The sequence below is a fragment of the Rhinopithecus roxellana genome, chromosome 8 (genome assembly GCF_007565055.1).
Source record: "Rhinopithecus roxellana isolate Shanxi Qingling chromosome 8, ASM756505v1, whole genome shotgun sequence".
Classification (NCBI taxonomy): Eukaryota; Metazoa; Chordata; class Mammalia; order Primates; family Cercopithecidae; genus Rhinopithecus; species Rhinopithecus roxellana.
The window spans coordinates 2,445,955-2,461,202 of NC_044556.1; the positions used below are offsets into that span (position 1 = coordinate 2,445,955).

The 15,248-nt window shown below is 57.1% G+C and overlaps 3 protein-coding genes and 1 long non-coding RNA gene across 4 annotated transcripts in view; 3 read left to right on the forward strand and 1 right to left on the reverse strand.

Annotated features, from left to right (window-relative positions):
• PRKACA (protein kinase cAMP-activated catalytic subunit alpha) overlaps nucleotides 1–4,207 on the forward strand; it is a 15,573-nt gene extending 11,366 nt beyond the window's left edge. The window contains exons 2-3 of the mRNA XM_030936396.1: nucleotides 2,077–2,274; nucleotides 2,665–4,207. Coding sequence (XP_030792256.1) covers nucleotides 2,077–2,274; nucleotides 2,665–2,790 — 324 coding nt within the window. The 3' untranslated portion in view covers nucleotides 2,791–4,207. The remainder of the gene's footprint in view (nucleotides 1–2,076; nucleotides 2,275–2,664) is intronic.
• Nucleotides 4,208–5,139: 932 nt separating this feature from the next.
• Nucleotides 5,140–8,361, forward strand: SAMD1 (sterile alpha motif domain containing 1). The gene is made up of 5 exons (XM_010361705.2): nucleotides 5,140–6,414; nucleotides 6,837–7,125; nucleotides 7,222–7,318; nucleotides 7,416–7,527; nucleotides 7,632–8,361. The coding sequence occupies exons 1-5, from the start codon at nucleotides 5,467–5,469 to the stop codon at nucleotides 7,788–7,790; spliced, it is 1,605 nt and encodes a 534-aa protein (XP_010360007.2). The 5' UTR covers nucleotides 5,140–5,466; the 3' UTR covers nucleotides 7,791–8,361.
• Nucleotides 8,362–10,404: 2,043 nt separating this feature from the next.
• C8H19orf67 (chromosome 8 C19orf67 homolog) lies at nucleotides 10,405–14,555 on the forward strand. The gene is made up of 6 exons (XM_010361587.2): nucleotides 10,405–10,901; nucleotides 12,312–12,456; nucleotides 12,582–12,682; nucleotides 12,766–12,951; nucleotides 13,576–13,710; nucleotides 14,179–14,555. The coding sequence occupies exons 1-6, from the start codon at nucleotides 10,567–10,569 to the stop codon at nucleotides 14,351–14,353; spliced, it is 1,077 nt and encodes a 358-aa protein (XP_010359889.1). The 5' UTR covers nucleotides 10,405–10,566; the 3' UTR covers nucleotides 14,354–14,555.
• On the reverse strand, nucleotides 12,526–14,567 carry LOC115899078. The gene is made up of 3 exons (XR_004058682.1): nucleotides 14,481–14,567; nucleotides 14,264–14,355; nucleotides 12,526–12,659 (listed from the first exon to the last, which is right to left on the reverse strand). It is a non-coding gene; the product is annotated as an uncharacterized LOC115899078 (long non-coding RNA).
• Between the last annotated feature and the right edge of the window lie 681 nt (nucleotides 14,568–15,248).

Here is a 15,248-nt window from a genome sequence, read left to right on the forward strand (position 1 = left end):
GAGAGAGGCGCGAGGAGAGTGAGTGGAGCGTAGAAGGGGAGTGAGAGGAGAGAGGCGAGAGAGGGGGGCAGAGAGAGGGAGGTTTGAGGAGAGAAGAGAGAGAGAAGAGAGACCGCGGAAGAGAGAGAGAGGGGGGGAGGGAGAGAGAGGAGAGAGAGAGAGGAGGGGGGAGAGAGGGGGGATGAGAGAGGGGAGAGAGGAGCAGAGAGGAGGAGGAGAGACGGGAGAGAGAAGGAGCGAGAGAGAGCGCGAGGGGAGAAGAGGATGAGGCGGCGAGAGAGGAGAGAGGAGGAAGTAGAGATCAGAGGCGGAGGGGAGAGAGAGAGGGAGGGAGAGAGAGAAGCGAGGAGAGAGACGAGAGAGAGAGAGAGAGGAGAGAGAGGGATTGGGAGGAAGAGCAGAGAGATAGCGAGAGAGAGCGGAGAGAGATAGCGCGGCGAGCGAGAGTAGAGCGAGCGATGAGAGGAGGGAGAGCACTTTGGGAGGCCGAGACGGGCGGATCACGAGGTCAGGAGATCGAGACCATCCTGGCGAACACGGTGAAACCCCGTCTCTACTAAAAAATACAAAAAAACTAGCCAGGCGAGGTGGCGGGCGCCTGCAGTCCCAGCTACTTGGGAGGCTGAGGCAGGAGAATGGCGTGAATCCGGGAGGCGGAGCTTGCAGTGAGCTGAGATCCGGCCACTGTACTCCAGCCTGGGCGACACAGCAAGACTCCGTCTCAAAAAAAAAAAAAAAAGAAAGAAAAAAAAGAAAATGGCCCAGAGTGGAAAAAAAAAAGAAAGAAATCACAGAAGATCCCATAGGAGAAGATGCACATGACTCCCTTCTTTGTAGCATTTTCTAGTTCCCCCACACCCTCAGTGGTATTATCTCCCTTGTGCAGCCCTGGGATATCTGCCCCACATCTGAGAGGCATGCACAGGCCCAGAGAGGTTAAGGGCCATGGCCAAGGTCACACAGCGTGTAAGAGGCACAGCAGGAACAAGAAGTCGTTTCTTGCAACTATAACTCCAGTGATGACTTGCATACAAGGCTGTGGGCTCAGAGCGTATGGGGAAAACTTTCAAGAAGAGTTGAGCTGGGCTTTAAAGAATGGAAAAGCCTTAGCTATGCAGAAAGAGAGGAGAGAAAAAGTTTGTCATAAGCATGAATATTTCAGAAGTCTCTGAACCCCAGCAGAGATGCCTTCAGCAGCGGCAGCAGCAGCAGCAGCAGCTGAGAATACAAGTTCTAGAGTCCAGTAGACCTGAGATGAAACTGCCCCATCCCATGCCTCAATGTGACCTTGGAAGAGCTGTTAAACACTTCCAAACTTCAGTTTCCATTCTCTGAAATGGAAATCATCATAGCACTTTCCTTAGAGCAATGGTTCTTAAAGGGGACCCCTTTCCAGCATCACCATTGCTGGTGGAATTTGTTAGAAATGCAGATTATCGGGCCAGGCACGGTGGCTCACAGCTGTAATCCCAACACCTTGGGAGGCCGAGGCAGGTGGATCACCTGAGGTGAGGAGTTCAAGACCAGCCTTACCAATATGGTGAAACCTTGTCTCTACTAAAAATACAAAAATTAGCCAGGTGTCATGGCGTGAGCCTGTGATCCCAGCTACTCAGGAGGCTGAGACAGGAGAATTCCTTGAACCCAGGAGGCGGAGATTGCAGTGAGCCCAGATCACACCACTGCACTCCAGCGTGGGCTACAGAGTGAGCAGAGTGAGACTTTTTTTTTAATGCAGATTCTTGCTTGGTGCGGTGGCTCACGCCTATAATCCCAGCACTTTGGGAGGCCAAAGCAGGAGGATCGGTCGAGCCTAGGAGTTCAAGACCAGCCTGGGCAATATAGTGAGACCCTGTCTCTACAAAAACTTAAAATAACTAGCTCTTGAATTTTTAAAGTTTTTAAAGAAATGCAGATTCTCAGGCCACAGTATCACTTCCTAAATTGGAAACTGTAGTGTAGGCTCAAGGAGCTGTTTTACAGGATGCTAGCAGGCACTCAGCTTTGGAGGCCCCCACCCAGTAGGACTGTTGGATGGAGAAAGAAGCCTCATGGGCTCCCCAAGTTCCAGACTAGCTTCCTACCCTGTCCTTGTACCCCTTCCTCCAGGTGCGGTTCCCTTCCCACTTCAGCTCTGACTTGAAGGACCTGCTGCGGAACCTCCTGCAGGTAGATCTCACCAAGCGCTTTGGGAACCTCAAGAATGGGGTCAACGATATCAAGAACCACAAGTGGTTTGCCACAACTGACTGGATCGCCATCTACCAGAGGAAGGTGGGTCTCCCCTCCTTAAGCTGCTGAGGGTTTGGGAGCAAGCTACAAGTCAGGGAGGACAGCCAATAGAGAGAAAGAGAAGAGAATACAGGTTCAGGAGCAACCTAGAGTAGAGAGCTCAGAGCAGTGGGGTCTAGAAATGGGATTCTGGGGTCATTTGGCCATTCCATGACCTTGTGCAGCAGATGCCTCTCTCTGGGAAATAATTTCCCCTTTGATGAGTTGGCTACATTAAGAGTTTCAGGCTGTTAAGAGGAATCCATAACCTAATGGTAAGCACAGGCCTGAGTCAGAGTAAATATCTCTTGAATGTTAGGCCATTCGTATTTATTGTTGTAATAATGATTATGTTGAATGCTGAGGTCTAGGTGATTCTTGATCCCTCTCCAGGTGGAAGCTCCCTTCATACCAAAGTTTAAAGGCCCTGGGGATACGAGTAACTTTGACGACTATGAGGAAGAAGAAATCCGGGTCTCCATCAATGAGAAGTGTGGCAAGGAGTTTTCTGAGTTTTAGGGGTGTGCCTGTGCCCCCATGGGTTTTCTTTTCTTTTTTTTTTTTGGTGGGGGGGTGGGAGGGTTGGATTGAACAGCCAGAGGGCCCCAGAGTTCCTTGCATCTAATTTCACCCCCACCCCACCCTCCAGGGTTAGGGGGAGCAGGAAGCCCAGATAATCAGAGGGACAGAAATACCAGCTGCTCCCCCTCATCCCCTTTGCCCTTCTGCCCCCTCCCCCACTTTTCCCTTCCTCCTTCCCCACAGCCCCACAGCTCCCCAGCCCCTCAGCCCCACCCAGCCTACTTCTGCCTGTTTTAAACGAGTTTCTCAACTCCAGTCAGACCAGGTCTTGCTGGTGTATCCAGGGACAGGGTGTGGAAAGAGGGGCTCACACTTAACTCCCCCACCCACACCCCCATCCCACCCAACCACAGGCCCCACTTGCTAAGGGCAAAAGAACGAAGCGCCAACCTTCCTTTCGGAGTAATCCTTACTGGGAAGGAGAGATTTTTAGTGACATGTTCAGTGGGCTGCTTGCTAGAATTTTTTTTAAAAAACAATTTAAAATCTTATTTAAGTTCCACCAGTGCCTCCCTCCTTCCTCTACTCTCACCCCTCCCATGTCCCCCCATTCCCCAAATCCATTTTAAAGAGAAGCAGACTGACTTTGGAAAGGGAGGCGCTGGGGTTTGAACCTCCCCGCTGCTAATCTCCCCTGGGCCCCTCCCCGGGGAATCCTCTCTGCCAATCCTGCGAAGGTCTAGGCCCCTTTAGGAAGCCTCCGCTCTCTTCTTCCCCAACAGACCTGTCTTCACACTTGGGCTTTGAGAGCCAGACAAAGCAGCTGCCCCTCTCCCTGCCAAAGAGGAGTCATCCCCCAAAAAGACAGAGGGGGAGCCCCAAGCCCAAGTCTTTCCTCCCAACAGCGTTTCCCCCAACTCCTTAGTTTTATTCTCCGCTAGATTTTAATGTCCAGTCTTCCCTCAGCTGAGTGGGGAGGGCATCCCTGCAAAAGGGAACAGAAGAGGCCAAGTCCCCCAACGCCATGGCCCGAGGTTCAAGGCTAGAGCTGCTGGGGAGGGGCTGCCTGTTTTACTCACCCACCAGCTTCCGCCTCCCCCATCCTGGGCGCCCCTCCTCCAGCTTAGCTGTCAGCTGTCCATCACCTCTCCCCCACTGTCTCATTTGTGCTTTTTTCTCTCGTAATAGAAAAGTGGGGAGCCGCTGGGGAGCCACCCCATTCATCCCCATATTTCCCCCTCTCATAACTTCTCTCCATCCCAGGAGGAGTTCTCAGGCCTGGGGTGGGGCCCCGGGTGGGTGCGGGGGCGATTCAACCTGTGTGCTGCGAAGGACGAGACTTCCTCTTGAACAGTGTGCTGTTGTAAACATATTTGAAAACTATTACCAATAAAGTTTTGTTTAAAAAAAAAAAGTGTCGCTGGTGTTCTCGACTTCGATCACCCACCCACACACCCCCAGGGGGTTGGAAAGGGAATTTCGGACCCCAGAGTGCAGGCCGATCAGGTCCCGGCTTGAAGTCCTTGTAAACAGGGTTTAGCTGAAATTCCGGCACTCCTTCGACCCCGCAGAAGAAACGAGCGTCAAACCGCCCTCTGACCCCAGATTCGGGGTCCCCAAATCTGCGGCGCGCCCCCTCGGCGTCCAGCCCGGGACCGAGAGGGCGCTCTAGGGAGGCGCTGGGGCCGGCGCACCAGAAGGCCGAGGGGCGGCGGGGGCGGCCCTGGCAGGGGGAGTAGAAGGGGGAGAGGGTGCGCGCCCCCCTCCCCGCATCCTTAGCGCCGGGCCAGGCGCGCCTGAGGGACGCGGGGGCGGCGGCAGCAAGAGGGTCACCGCAGCACCCTGCGAGCGCGGCAGCCCCGGCCCGCGGGCGGCGAGTTCCCGGTAAGTGCGGTCCGGAGAGCGGAGCGCGCCGGGGAGGCGTGGAGAGGGGGGCTGGGCGCCGGGAACGTCTGGGTCCCGCGCCCAATGGCTGGAGGGCGGCCGAGCGCCGCCCGCCCGCCCTGCCCGCCCCCTCTCCCCTCCCCCCGGCACTCCCCTCCCCCTCCCCCGCCCGCCGCTTTCCCCCGCCCCCGCCCCGGCGCCAACTCCGCGGCGCCTCCTTAAAAAGCGCGCGGGAGTTGTAAGGGGGGGCCGGAGCGAGCCGGAGTGAGCGAGAGCGCAGGGTAAAGGGGGCGGGCGGGGGGCCCGGGCTCCACCTTAAAAGCGGGCGCGTGGGGGTGGGAGGGAGGAAGGCGGGCGGCGGGGAGGAGGGAGGGAGGGAAGGAAGGGGGGCCGGAGTGTCCCGGGCGCAGGGCGCGCGTGCGGCGGCGGCGGCGGCGGCGGCGGGGAGGGGCCGGCCGCGCCGCGCTCCCCTCCTCCCCCTCGCATCCCCGGCCCCGCGCGCGCCCAGCAGAAGCGGGTCTGTGTGTGCGTGCGTGCGAGTGAGTGAGTGTGTGCATATTTTTTTCTCTCTTTTCTTTCTCTCTCACTGTTTTTTCCTCTCTCTCTCTCGCTCGCTCTCTTTTTTTTTGCAAAGAAACAGCAGCGCCGCCGCCGCTCCGCCGAGGCGCTGCGCCCCCCGGGGGGGGAGGCGGAGGAGGCGGGCAGCGGCGGAGGGAGGGGAGCCGGGGAGGGGGGCGCCGCGCTGGGAGGGAGGCAGCGCGCACGGTGCAGCCGGGCCGGGCGGGAGGCATGGCGGGGCCCCCGGCCCTACCCCCGCCGGAGACGGCGGCGGCCGCCACCACGGCGGCCGCCGCCTCGTCGTCCGCCGCTTCCCCGCACTACCAAGAGTGGATCCTGGACACCATCGACTCGCTGCGCTCGCGCAAGGCGCGGCCGGACCTGGAGCGCATCTGCCGGATGGTGCGGCGGCGGCACGGCCCGGAGCCGGAGCGCACGCGCGCCGAGCTCGAGAAACTGATCCAGCAGCGCGCCGTGCTCCGGGTCAGCTACAAGGGGAGCATCTCGTACCGCAACGCGGCGCGCGTCCAGCCGCCCCGGCGCGGAGCCACCCCGCCGGCCCCGCCGCGCGCCCCCCGCGGGGCCCCCGCCGCCGCCGCCGCCGCGCCGCCGCCCACGCCCGCCCCGCCGCCACCGCCCGCGCCCGTCGCCGCCGCCGCCCCGGCCCGGGCGCCCCGCGCGGCCGCCGCCGCCACAGCGCCCCCCTCGCCCGGCCCCGCGCAGCCGGGCCCCCGCGCGCAGCGGGCCGCGCCCCTGGCCGCGCCGCCGCCTGCGCCAGCCGCTCCCCCGGCAGTGGCGCCCTCGGCCGGCCCGCGCCGCGCCCCCCCGCCCGCCGTCGCCGCCCGGGAGCCGCCGCTGCCGCCGCCGCCACAGCCGCCGGCGCCGCCACAGCAGCAGCAGCCGCCGCCGCCGCAGCCACAGCCGCCGCCTGAGGGGGGCGCGGCGCGGGCCGGCGGCGCAGCGCGGCCCGTGAGCCTGCGGGAAGTCGTGCGCTACCTCGGGGGCAGCGGCGGCGCCGGCGGTCGCCTAACCCGCGGCCGCGTGCAGGGGCTGCTGGAAGAAGAGGCGGCGGCGCGAGGCCGCCTGGAGCGCACCCGTCTCGGAGCGCTTGCGCTGCCCCGCGGGGACAGGCCCGGACGGGCGCCGCCGGCCGCCAGCGCCCGCCAGTCTCGGAGCAAGGTGAGCGCGCCGGGGAGCGGGGGCGCAGCGCGGTGGGCAGGTGCGGGCGAAGTTGGTGGCGGGGGTGCGAGTCCCGGGAGGAACTAGGTGTCGGGTGACTGGGGCTTTACGCGCGTTTCCTGCGGGCTGGGTGCGTGGTGACCTTGGCAAGTGCTTGAATCTCCCGGAGCCTCAGTTTCCTCCGCTGTAAACGTGGCTTAATAACAGTAGCGACCCCTTGGGGTTGTTGAGCGAGTTTAGTGAGATTCGGTTATCGAGGGTTTTAGTTAACACAGAACCTGGCACGGAGTGAATGCGTAAAAGTTAGTCCGTATTGTTCTTAAAGGTGGAATCGGGCCCTCCTCACCACCGCCCGTATGCCACAGGCAGGGTCAGGGATTAGAACAGCTACTAATCTTGCATGCTTCTCTCCTCGGCCCCAGAGAGGTGGAGAAGAGCGAGTGCTTGAAAAAGAGGAGGAAGAAGATGATGATGATGATGATGAAGATGATGTGTCAGAGGGCTCTGAAGTGCCCGAGAGTGACCGTCCTGCAGGTGCCCAGCACCACCAGCTTAACGGCGAGCGGGGTCCTCAGAGTGCCAAGGAGAGGGTCAAGGAGTGGACGCCCTGCGGACCGCACCAGGGCCAGGATGAAGGACGGGGGCCAGCCCCGGGCAGCGGCACCCGCCAGGTGTTCTCCATGGCAGGCATGAACAAGGAGGGGGGAACAGGTAAGGACTCCTCTGGGTAGGGGAAAGTGCTAGGTGGGGAGGAACTCAGCCCGAAAACAAAGCCAAAGGCAGTTGTTTTTTTTTTTTCTTTCCCAGCTTCTGTTGCCACCGGGCCAGACTCTCCGTCCCCCGTGCCTTTGCCCCCAGGCAAACCAGCCCTACCTGGGGCCGACGGGACCCCCTTTGGCTGTCCGTAAGTTGGGGTGTTGGAGACATGGGGGTGCTGCCCAGGTGTGTGGCACAGCCAGAGGGACACCCGTGTTCACTGGTGCCCGTCTGTTTTGATGCAGTCCCGGGCGCAAAGAGAAGCCATCTGATCCCGTGGAATGGACAGTGATGGATGTTGTGGAATATTTTACCGAGGCTGGCTTCCCGGAGCAGGCGACAGCTTTCCAAGAACAGGTGAGTTCCCAGCCCAGGACTACACACTGACAGACACAGAGGGTCTCTGTGGGATGTGCCCTGACCCCGGCTCGCTCTCTCTCTTTGCTCCCTGTCCCACCCAGGAAATTGATGGCAAATCTTTGCTGCTCATGCAGCGCACAGATGTGCTCACCGGCCTGTCCATCCGCCTCGGGCCAGCCCTGAAAATCTACGAGCACCACATCAAGGTGCTTCAGCAAGGCCACTTTGAGGATGATGACCCCGATGGCTTCTTAGGCTGAGCGCCCAGCCTCACCCCTGCCCCAACCCATTCCGGCCCCCATCTCACCCAAGACCCCCCAGAGTCCAGGAGCTGGACGGGGACACCCTCAGCCCTCATAACAGATTCCAGGGAGAGGGCACCCTCTTGTCCTCATCTCTGCCCCTTGTGTCTCTCTCTCACACACATCTGCCCCTCAGCACGTCGGTGTGGGGAGGGAATTGCTCCTTAAACCCCAGGTGGCTGACCCTCCCCACCCAGCCCAGGACATTTTAGGAAAAAAAAAATGAAATATGGGGGGCGTCTCATCTCCCCAAGATCCTCTTCCGTTCAGCCAGATGTTTCCTGTATAAATGTTTGGATCTGCCTGTTTATTTTGGTGGGTGGTCTTTCCTCCCTCCCCTACCACCCATGCCCCGCTTCTCAGTCTGCCCCTGGCCTCCAGCCCCTAGGGGACTAGCTGGGTTGGGGTTCCTCGGGCCTTTCCTCTCCTGCCTCTTTTCTTTCTGTTGATTGTCGCTCGAGCTGGCTGTATTGCTTTTTAATATTGCACCGAAGGTTTTTTAAATAAAATTTTAAAAAAAGGAAAAGGGGGAAAAAAAAAACCACGGAGTCCAGTTTTATGAATGGGGCGGGGAGAGGGCATTAAAGAGCCTCCGGTTAGGGCAGAATTGTTTGGAGAGGGAGAAAAACGGAAACAATGAATTATAGCTGCCTATAACTTTAATTGCTCCAGAAAGGTGGGAATCTTTTTTTTTTCCTCTGTAATCTCCCCATGTCCCAGCACTGAGTTAGGCACACAGCAGGTGCTGAATTTTTGTTTTCCTTTTAGAGATGGTCTCATTCTATCACCCAAGCTGGAGTGCAGTGGTGCTGTCGTAGCTCACTGTAGCCTCAAACTCCTGGGTTCAGGTGATCCTCCCACCTCAGCCTCCGGAGTAGCTGGGACTACAGGTGCAGTCTGCCATGCCCAGCTAATTTTTAAAAATTTGTGTCCGGGCGTGGTGGCTCACACCTGTAATCCCAGCACTTTGGGAGGCCGGGGCAAGTGGATCACGAGGTCAGGAGTTCAAGATCAGCCTGGCCAAGATGGTGAAACCCTGTCTCTACTAAAAATACAAAAAATTTTTAAAAAGCTTAGTTGGGTGTGGTGGTGGGCGCCTGTAATCGCAGCTACTTGGGAAGCTGAGGCAGAGAATTGTTTACACCTGGGAGGCGGAGCGTGCAGTGAGCCAAGATCACGCGCTGCACTCCAGCCTGGGCGACAGTGAGACTGTCTCAAAAAAAAGTTTTTTTGTGTGGAGATGAGGGTCTCACTTTGTTGGCCAGGTTGGCCTCAAACTCCCAGCTGCAAGCGATTCTCTCTTCCTGCCTGGGATTACAAGCGTGAGCCACCATGCCTGGCCTCAATATTGTTGAATGGTTGGCAGTTAAGTCCTTGGGTTTATAAGCATTTTCTCAACTGTCCTCCCCAAGTCCCCATAAGACAATTCATAAAATCCCACCTTGCAGAAGAGGCAGCTGGCCCGGCACAGAGATACTGTCTGTTCGGGATCACACAGGGTGGCATCTGACACCTGTCCAAGTTCTTCACTCCGAGTCTTTAAATATAGAGTATTTGACACAACGTACATTAAAAACTAAACCTGTCAGCCTTTGTCTACTGCAAAGAATCTGCTACAAATATTGGGGGCAGGAATCTGTTCTAGGACCACAGTAGGGTCTCCAGACCTCATGGTCCTCTTCATTAAAGCAACAGAAAATTCCTGGGCCATCAGATGAGATCATGTAGAGGAGAAGATTTCCAAGTGAAGATTTTGTTTGTTTCAAGACAGAGTCTTGCTTGCTCTGTCACCCAGGCTAGAGTGCAGTGGTGCAGTCATAACTGGTGACAGCCTCAAACTCTTGGGTACAAGTGATTCTCATGCCTCAGACAACACCCAACGAACATTTTATTTTTTGTATAGACAGGGTCCTGCTATGTTGCTTAGGCTGGTCTTGAACTGGCTTCAAGCAGTTCTCCCGTCTCAGCCTCCTAACGTGTCAGAATTACAGACATGAGTCACCAAGACCAGCCTGAAGATTTTTTTCAGATTTTTGTTGTTGTTGTTAGTAGTAGTCGTCAGAGCTACTACATCCAAAGCCCCTACTAAGTTCTAAGGCAGTTTCTCAACTCCATTAGAGATTTTTTTGTTTTTTATAAAAAACAGGCTGGGCACTTCAGGAGGCTGAGACGGGAGGACCGCTTGAGTCCAGGAGTTTGAAACCAATCTGGGCAACATAGAGAGGCCCCCATCTCTAAAAATTTTAAATTAAAAAAAATTTTTTTAACAAAAAAACCAGGGTTCTGGGAGTGAGGGGCTGGGGCCTGAGCAGCCTCATTCCATATACCTGTGCCGGGTTGAGGTGTTGGAGACACGTTTAGAGATCCCTCCATTCTAGGAATCCACCTCGAGAGATAAAGTTCCTGGCCCTAGCCACACCCCCAGGACACGGCCAGAGGTCACCTCCCTAGGCGGGTCCGTCCTCCCCACCGCCAGGTTCCCGGAGCGCGTGCGGCGCGTGTGCAGGGGTAGGGGGCCGCGGGCGCGCGGACTGGAGCGGCGCGCCCCTCCCGCGTGTTGAAATTCAAAAGAGGCGAACGCCCCCGCCCCCGGCGCGGCGGCGCGGCTCCGGTGAAGAGGTCAAGGCAGGGGCCAGTCGGAGGCTCCCGGGGCGGGGTCGAACCCGCGGCCAAGGTGAGCGGTAGCGGAAGCTTAAAGAGCTCAGGTTCCCCCCACCCCGCCTCCGGCCCTACCATGGCTACGGAGCAGTGGTTCGAGGGGTCGCTCCCCCTGGATCCTAGAGAAACACCGCCTCCAGATGCCTTGGAACCTGGGACGCCGCCCAGCGGAGACCCCTCCTGGTCGACGCCCCCTAGCAGGCCTGGAAACCCACCTGAGCCGGACCCTGAAGATGCCGAGGGGCAGTTGGCTGAGGCCCTGGCCTCCACGCCTTCCCCCGAACCTCTGGTCCCCGGGCCCGGGCCAGCACCTCCCCTCCTATCCCTGGACATCTTGTTCAGCCCTATCACCCAACAGCTGCGCTACCTACTCAAGAAGGCGGATGACTTCCAGAGCTACTTGCTCTACAGGTGATACTGGACAGGGTCCCAGGTCCCCATGGGTAAGGAGACTTGGAGGGGTGGCGACAGGATGGGTGACACACGCCAGGGTTGCAAAATGACAAGCGCTAGGAGCCAGAGGGAGGCAGTGGAAGAAGCTAGCATATTAGAATCCAGTTTAAGAGAGTGAGGAGGACTGTAGAATTGAGGGTAGGGGACTGCTGCTATTACTGTCCTGGCAGTGTGGGCCTGGGGTTGTCAAGTCTCTAGGACTTTTTCTCCCAGTTTTTAAGTGCTGTCTTAGATTTTGAACCCTGTGCCGACTAAACAAGACCCACCTGACCCAAACTTGGCCTGCAGGACATCAGTTTGAGACTCCAAAGGATCATGTGATTCACACACCAAGTTTCCTTGTGACTCTCCAATTTCAGTGTCTATTGGTATGTCCTAGGAGGCTGGGTTGGATTTTGCTTGTTTGTTTTTGAGATGGAGTCTTGCTCTGTTGCCCGTGCTGGAGTGCAGTGGTGCAATCTCGGCTCACTGCAACCTCCGTCTGCCGGATTGAAGCAATTCTCTGCCTCAGCCTCCCGAGTAGCTGGGATTACAGGCGCCCGCCAACACGTGTTGCCCAGCTAATTTTTTTTTTTAATTTTAGTAGACTTGGGGTTTCACCATCTTGGCCAGGCTGGTCTTGGACTCCTGACCTCGTGATCCGCCCGCCTCGGCCTCCCAAAGTGCTGGCATTACAGGCATGAGCCACCGCACCCGGCCAAGGCTGGGTTTTTTTTGTTTTGTTTTGTGTTTTTTTGAGACGGAGTCTCGCTCTGCCACTAAGGCTGGAGTGCAGTGGGGGTGAACTCAGCTCACCGCAACCTCCACCTCCCAGGTTCAAGGGATTCTCATAAGGCTGGTTTTCTAATGAGACAGGGTCTTGCTCTATCGCCCAAGCTGGAGTGCAGTGGGGCAGTCATAGCTCACTGCAGCCTCAAACTCCTGGTCTCAAGCCATCTTCCCACCTCCACCTCCTGAGTAACTGGGACTATAGGTGCCACCATGCCCAGCTAATTATTTTTTGTGTAGAGACGGGGTCTTGCTATGTTGCCCAGGCTTGTCTGGAACTCCTGGCCTCAGGCAATCCTCCAGCCCCAGCCTCCCAAACCTCTGGGATTGCGGGAGTGAGCCACTGCGCCCAGCCCCTGCAGGAAGCTCTGGGTCCTAAGTGGAGATGGGAGACTCAGCTGTCAGCACTTGTAACACGTGTTCCAAATGGGTTTGATGCAGGTGAACCAGAAAGATGTTCAGAAAAGACCTGAAACTGGGGGCTTTTCTAACAGGGGTCAAAGCCAGGGATACAGGTTGGGGTTGAGTAGAATGGGGGAAAACTGGGGGGTGAGGAGGGATTGTGAGGGATTGCAGGCAAAGGCCCCTTTCTTCCTTCAGCAGAGACCAAGTACAGAAGGAGCAGCTGGCCAAGGCCATGCCCACCTTCTTACAGATGTGTGAGCCCTACTTCCTGTACCTGGAGGCAGCCGCGAGAAGCGTACCCCACATCTATGGACCCCTGCAGGAGCTGGTCCGAAAGGGGGTGTGTGGAGGTTTCTTAGACCCCATGCCCCTTTCTTCTCGCAGCTCCGAGCCTGCGGGGATGGTGGAGGGGGAGTCCCACTCTTCTCAGGCCAGCTGATCTCACTGTACCCGTCCTGTATGCAGCTGTTAGAGATCTCCCAACAGCTGACCCTGCGCCTGGAACAGCTGGTCCTCATGTACGCTTCCTTTGGGTTCGTGGACCTGGAGGAGACAAACCCCCTCAGGTAAAACGGTAGGAGATTCAGATGCGGGGGATGAAGTAGTCCAAGGCCCAGCTTCACCCCTCCATTCTCTCATGTCCTGCCAGCATCTCCTGTTTCTTTTGCGGGAGGTTCTCCATCAGCCTGTCCCATGAGATCTCCATCTTCAGATACTGTGCTCCAACTGCCTACACTGCCAGCCGCTTCCCCCGCTACCTCTATAAGAAGATGCGCTGGCACCTGGAAGCCACCCCAGAGGCCCCTGGTCGGGGACAAGATTCCCTTGTGGATTAGTAAGTCCTCTTACCCAAATCAAAGTCCTCCCCTTTCTATGATGAATGCCAGTATGGCCCTCCAAACTGTCACCAGCAAAGTGAAAAGTGAGCCAGGGCCCGGTGCAATGGCTCACGCCTGTAATCCTAACACTTTGGGAGGCTGAGGCAGGAGGCTCACTTGAGCCCAAGAGTTTGAGATCACCCTGGGCAAGATGGCAAGAGCCTATCTCAACAACAAATTCGCCAGGCGTGATGGCTGGCGTCTGTAGTCCCAGCTACTTGGGAGGCTCAGGCAGGAGGCTCACTTGAGCCCAGGAGTTCAAGGCTACAGTGAGCTGTGATTTTGCCACTGCACTCCACCCTGAGTGGGAGCAATAATCTGTCTCTTTAAAAAAAGTGAACCAGGAAACTAAAGGCTTTTGAAAGGCTACCTCTATTTTCTTAAAACCCACCCTCCCACCAAAATAAAAGTTCTCATCTTAAAAGGAGGCTGGCAGTGAAAAAAGGCGTTAGAGTCACATTCCTACCTGAGAACTTCAGGGCAACTTCTGATGAGTTCCCACCTCACCTCCAAAATTAAAGCCCTCAACAGAAGAAGCTAGGAAATTGATCACTTCTAATTACAGCTCCCTCCCCTCCCAGCTACTTCCTGTGCTATCGAGATACTTGGGAAGACACAGGCCAGAGTCCAGCCAATTCGTGCCTGCAGATCCAGAAGCTGTGGTCCATCGGCCGATGGGTGCCCCTAGGACCAGCCGAGGATGACCTTTATTCATGGTAGGAGCTAGGGCAATAGCAACGTGGGCTTGGGCACTAGACCAAGCGCTAGATGGGGAGGCAGAACCCCACGAAAGATATTCCACCTTCCCAAACACTGCTTCCCTTAGTAATGATAGTATTTTATTGTGCCCTGAAAAGCACTTCATGCAGACCCCAGTAACAACCCATCGAGATCTATGCTATTGGCCCCATTTAACAAAGAAAACAGGATGTTCAGAGTTGTTACCTGCCCAAGGACACACAGCTAGCAGTGCGATTGGACAGGTCAGGACCAGTTATTCAGCCTCTAGGAGCCATTACTAAGTTTCTGATCAACAAGGAAACAAGTTTCCCCCGAGGGTTTTTCCCACCGGCAGCTGAAACAAAGCCTCTTTCAGCTGACGCATCTCACTTAAAGGGAGGGACTCCCGAGGGGCAGGGGGCACTCAAGTCCAGGCCTGTCTATCCCTGGCCCCCCCACCCCAGGATTTTGTGCCCGCAGCCGCTTGGGGACTACCAGCAGCTGCTGACCATCGGCTTCGAGGAGCCCACGCCCATGCTGGCCACCGACCTGCTGGTGCAGATCCTCATGGGCCAGGCAGGCCAGGCCCGGCCTCCGAGCGCAGCCGGACCCGCGGGGTGGGCAGCGCAGGGGTCTTGAACCTGGGAAAGAGGGTAGGAGCTGGAACTTGACAGTTCCAAACTCCAGAAGAGGGGGCAGGGGAGGGGCTCACTCGTTCTCTCAGTGCAGCCCGGCCTCGCCTTCCAAAGGGCCAGGCCGAGCTGACCTGTCTGCACAGAGTCCGGCCTGGCCGTGAATGCGGACACATCAGTTTTGTGTTAAATAAAAGAAAGAAAGAGGTCACGGTCTCAGTGTCCGCTGCGAACGCCGCGCCCCTCCCCCGGGGACGTTTCCCCGCCCACTCGCGTGGCCTTCTGGGAAATGTAGTCTTGAAAGAAACATTAAATTCACCAATAGGCGGACGAGAGTTTGGCGCATGCGCATAGGCAGAAATGAAGCAAAAAGGGAAATGGTGCCTGTCAACAACCGGAACCCAGAAAACTGTAAGTTTAGGGTAGTGGGGAAATTCAACGCCCACTGGAGGAAGAGACTTAGAGCTACGCCCACTCCCATATTTTGACCCGGAAGTTATTTCTTTGTAGCGTAAAAGACTACTTTTCCCGACGTGCCCCAGAATAGTGCCCTCGATCAGTTTCCGAAGGGCCCGAGTTGGACTTTCCTTTTCTCTTCCAGCTTTTGGTACTTGGGGGCCAGACAGGTCGTCGTCTTTCTTGGGGTATCCAGGGTGCGGACAAGGTGGGAGAACCCTATGGAATCCAAGCTCAGGATCTCTTAGCCTCTCTCCAACCTCGGACTGGAGAGGAGACCCTGGCTGAAGGAAATGAACTCACCCGCTCAAAGCTCCGGCGAGCAAGTGGCGAATCTTGGACCCGAACCGGGTACTTGTGGCATGTTGCAAGGGGAAGGGTGTCCTCCTGAGCCAGGTGTGACTCAGCTGCTGGTTATCCCCCTTTAATCCAAGGAGGGCCCTTTT

Coding starts and splice junctions, on each gene's coding strand:
- C8H19orf67 (XM_010361587.2), top strand. CDS start 10,567: ATGGCTACGGAGCAGTGGTTCGAGGGGTCGCTCCCCCTGGATCCTAGA. Junction 12,683..12,765: donor GAGGAGACAAACCCCCTCAG/GTAAAACGGTAG, acceptor ATGTCCTGCCAG/CATCTCCTGTTTCTTTTGCG. Junction 12,952..13,575: donor CAAGATTCCCTTGTGGATTA/GTAAGTCCTCTT, acceptor CTCCCCTCCCAG/CTACTTCCTGTGCTATCGAG.
- SAMD1 (XM_010361705.2), top strand. CDS start 5,467: ATGGCGGGGCCCCCGGCCCTACCCCCGCCGGAGACGGCGGCGGCCGCC. Junction 6,415..6,836: donor CCCGCCAGTCTCGGAGCAAG/GTGAGCGCGCCG, acceptor CCTCGGCCCCAG/AGAGGTGGAGAAGAGCGAGT. Junction 7,126..7,221: donor GAACAAGGAGGGGGGAACAG/GTAAGGACTCCT, acceptor TTTCTTTCCCAG/CTTCTGTTGCCACCGGGCCA.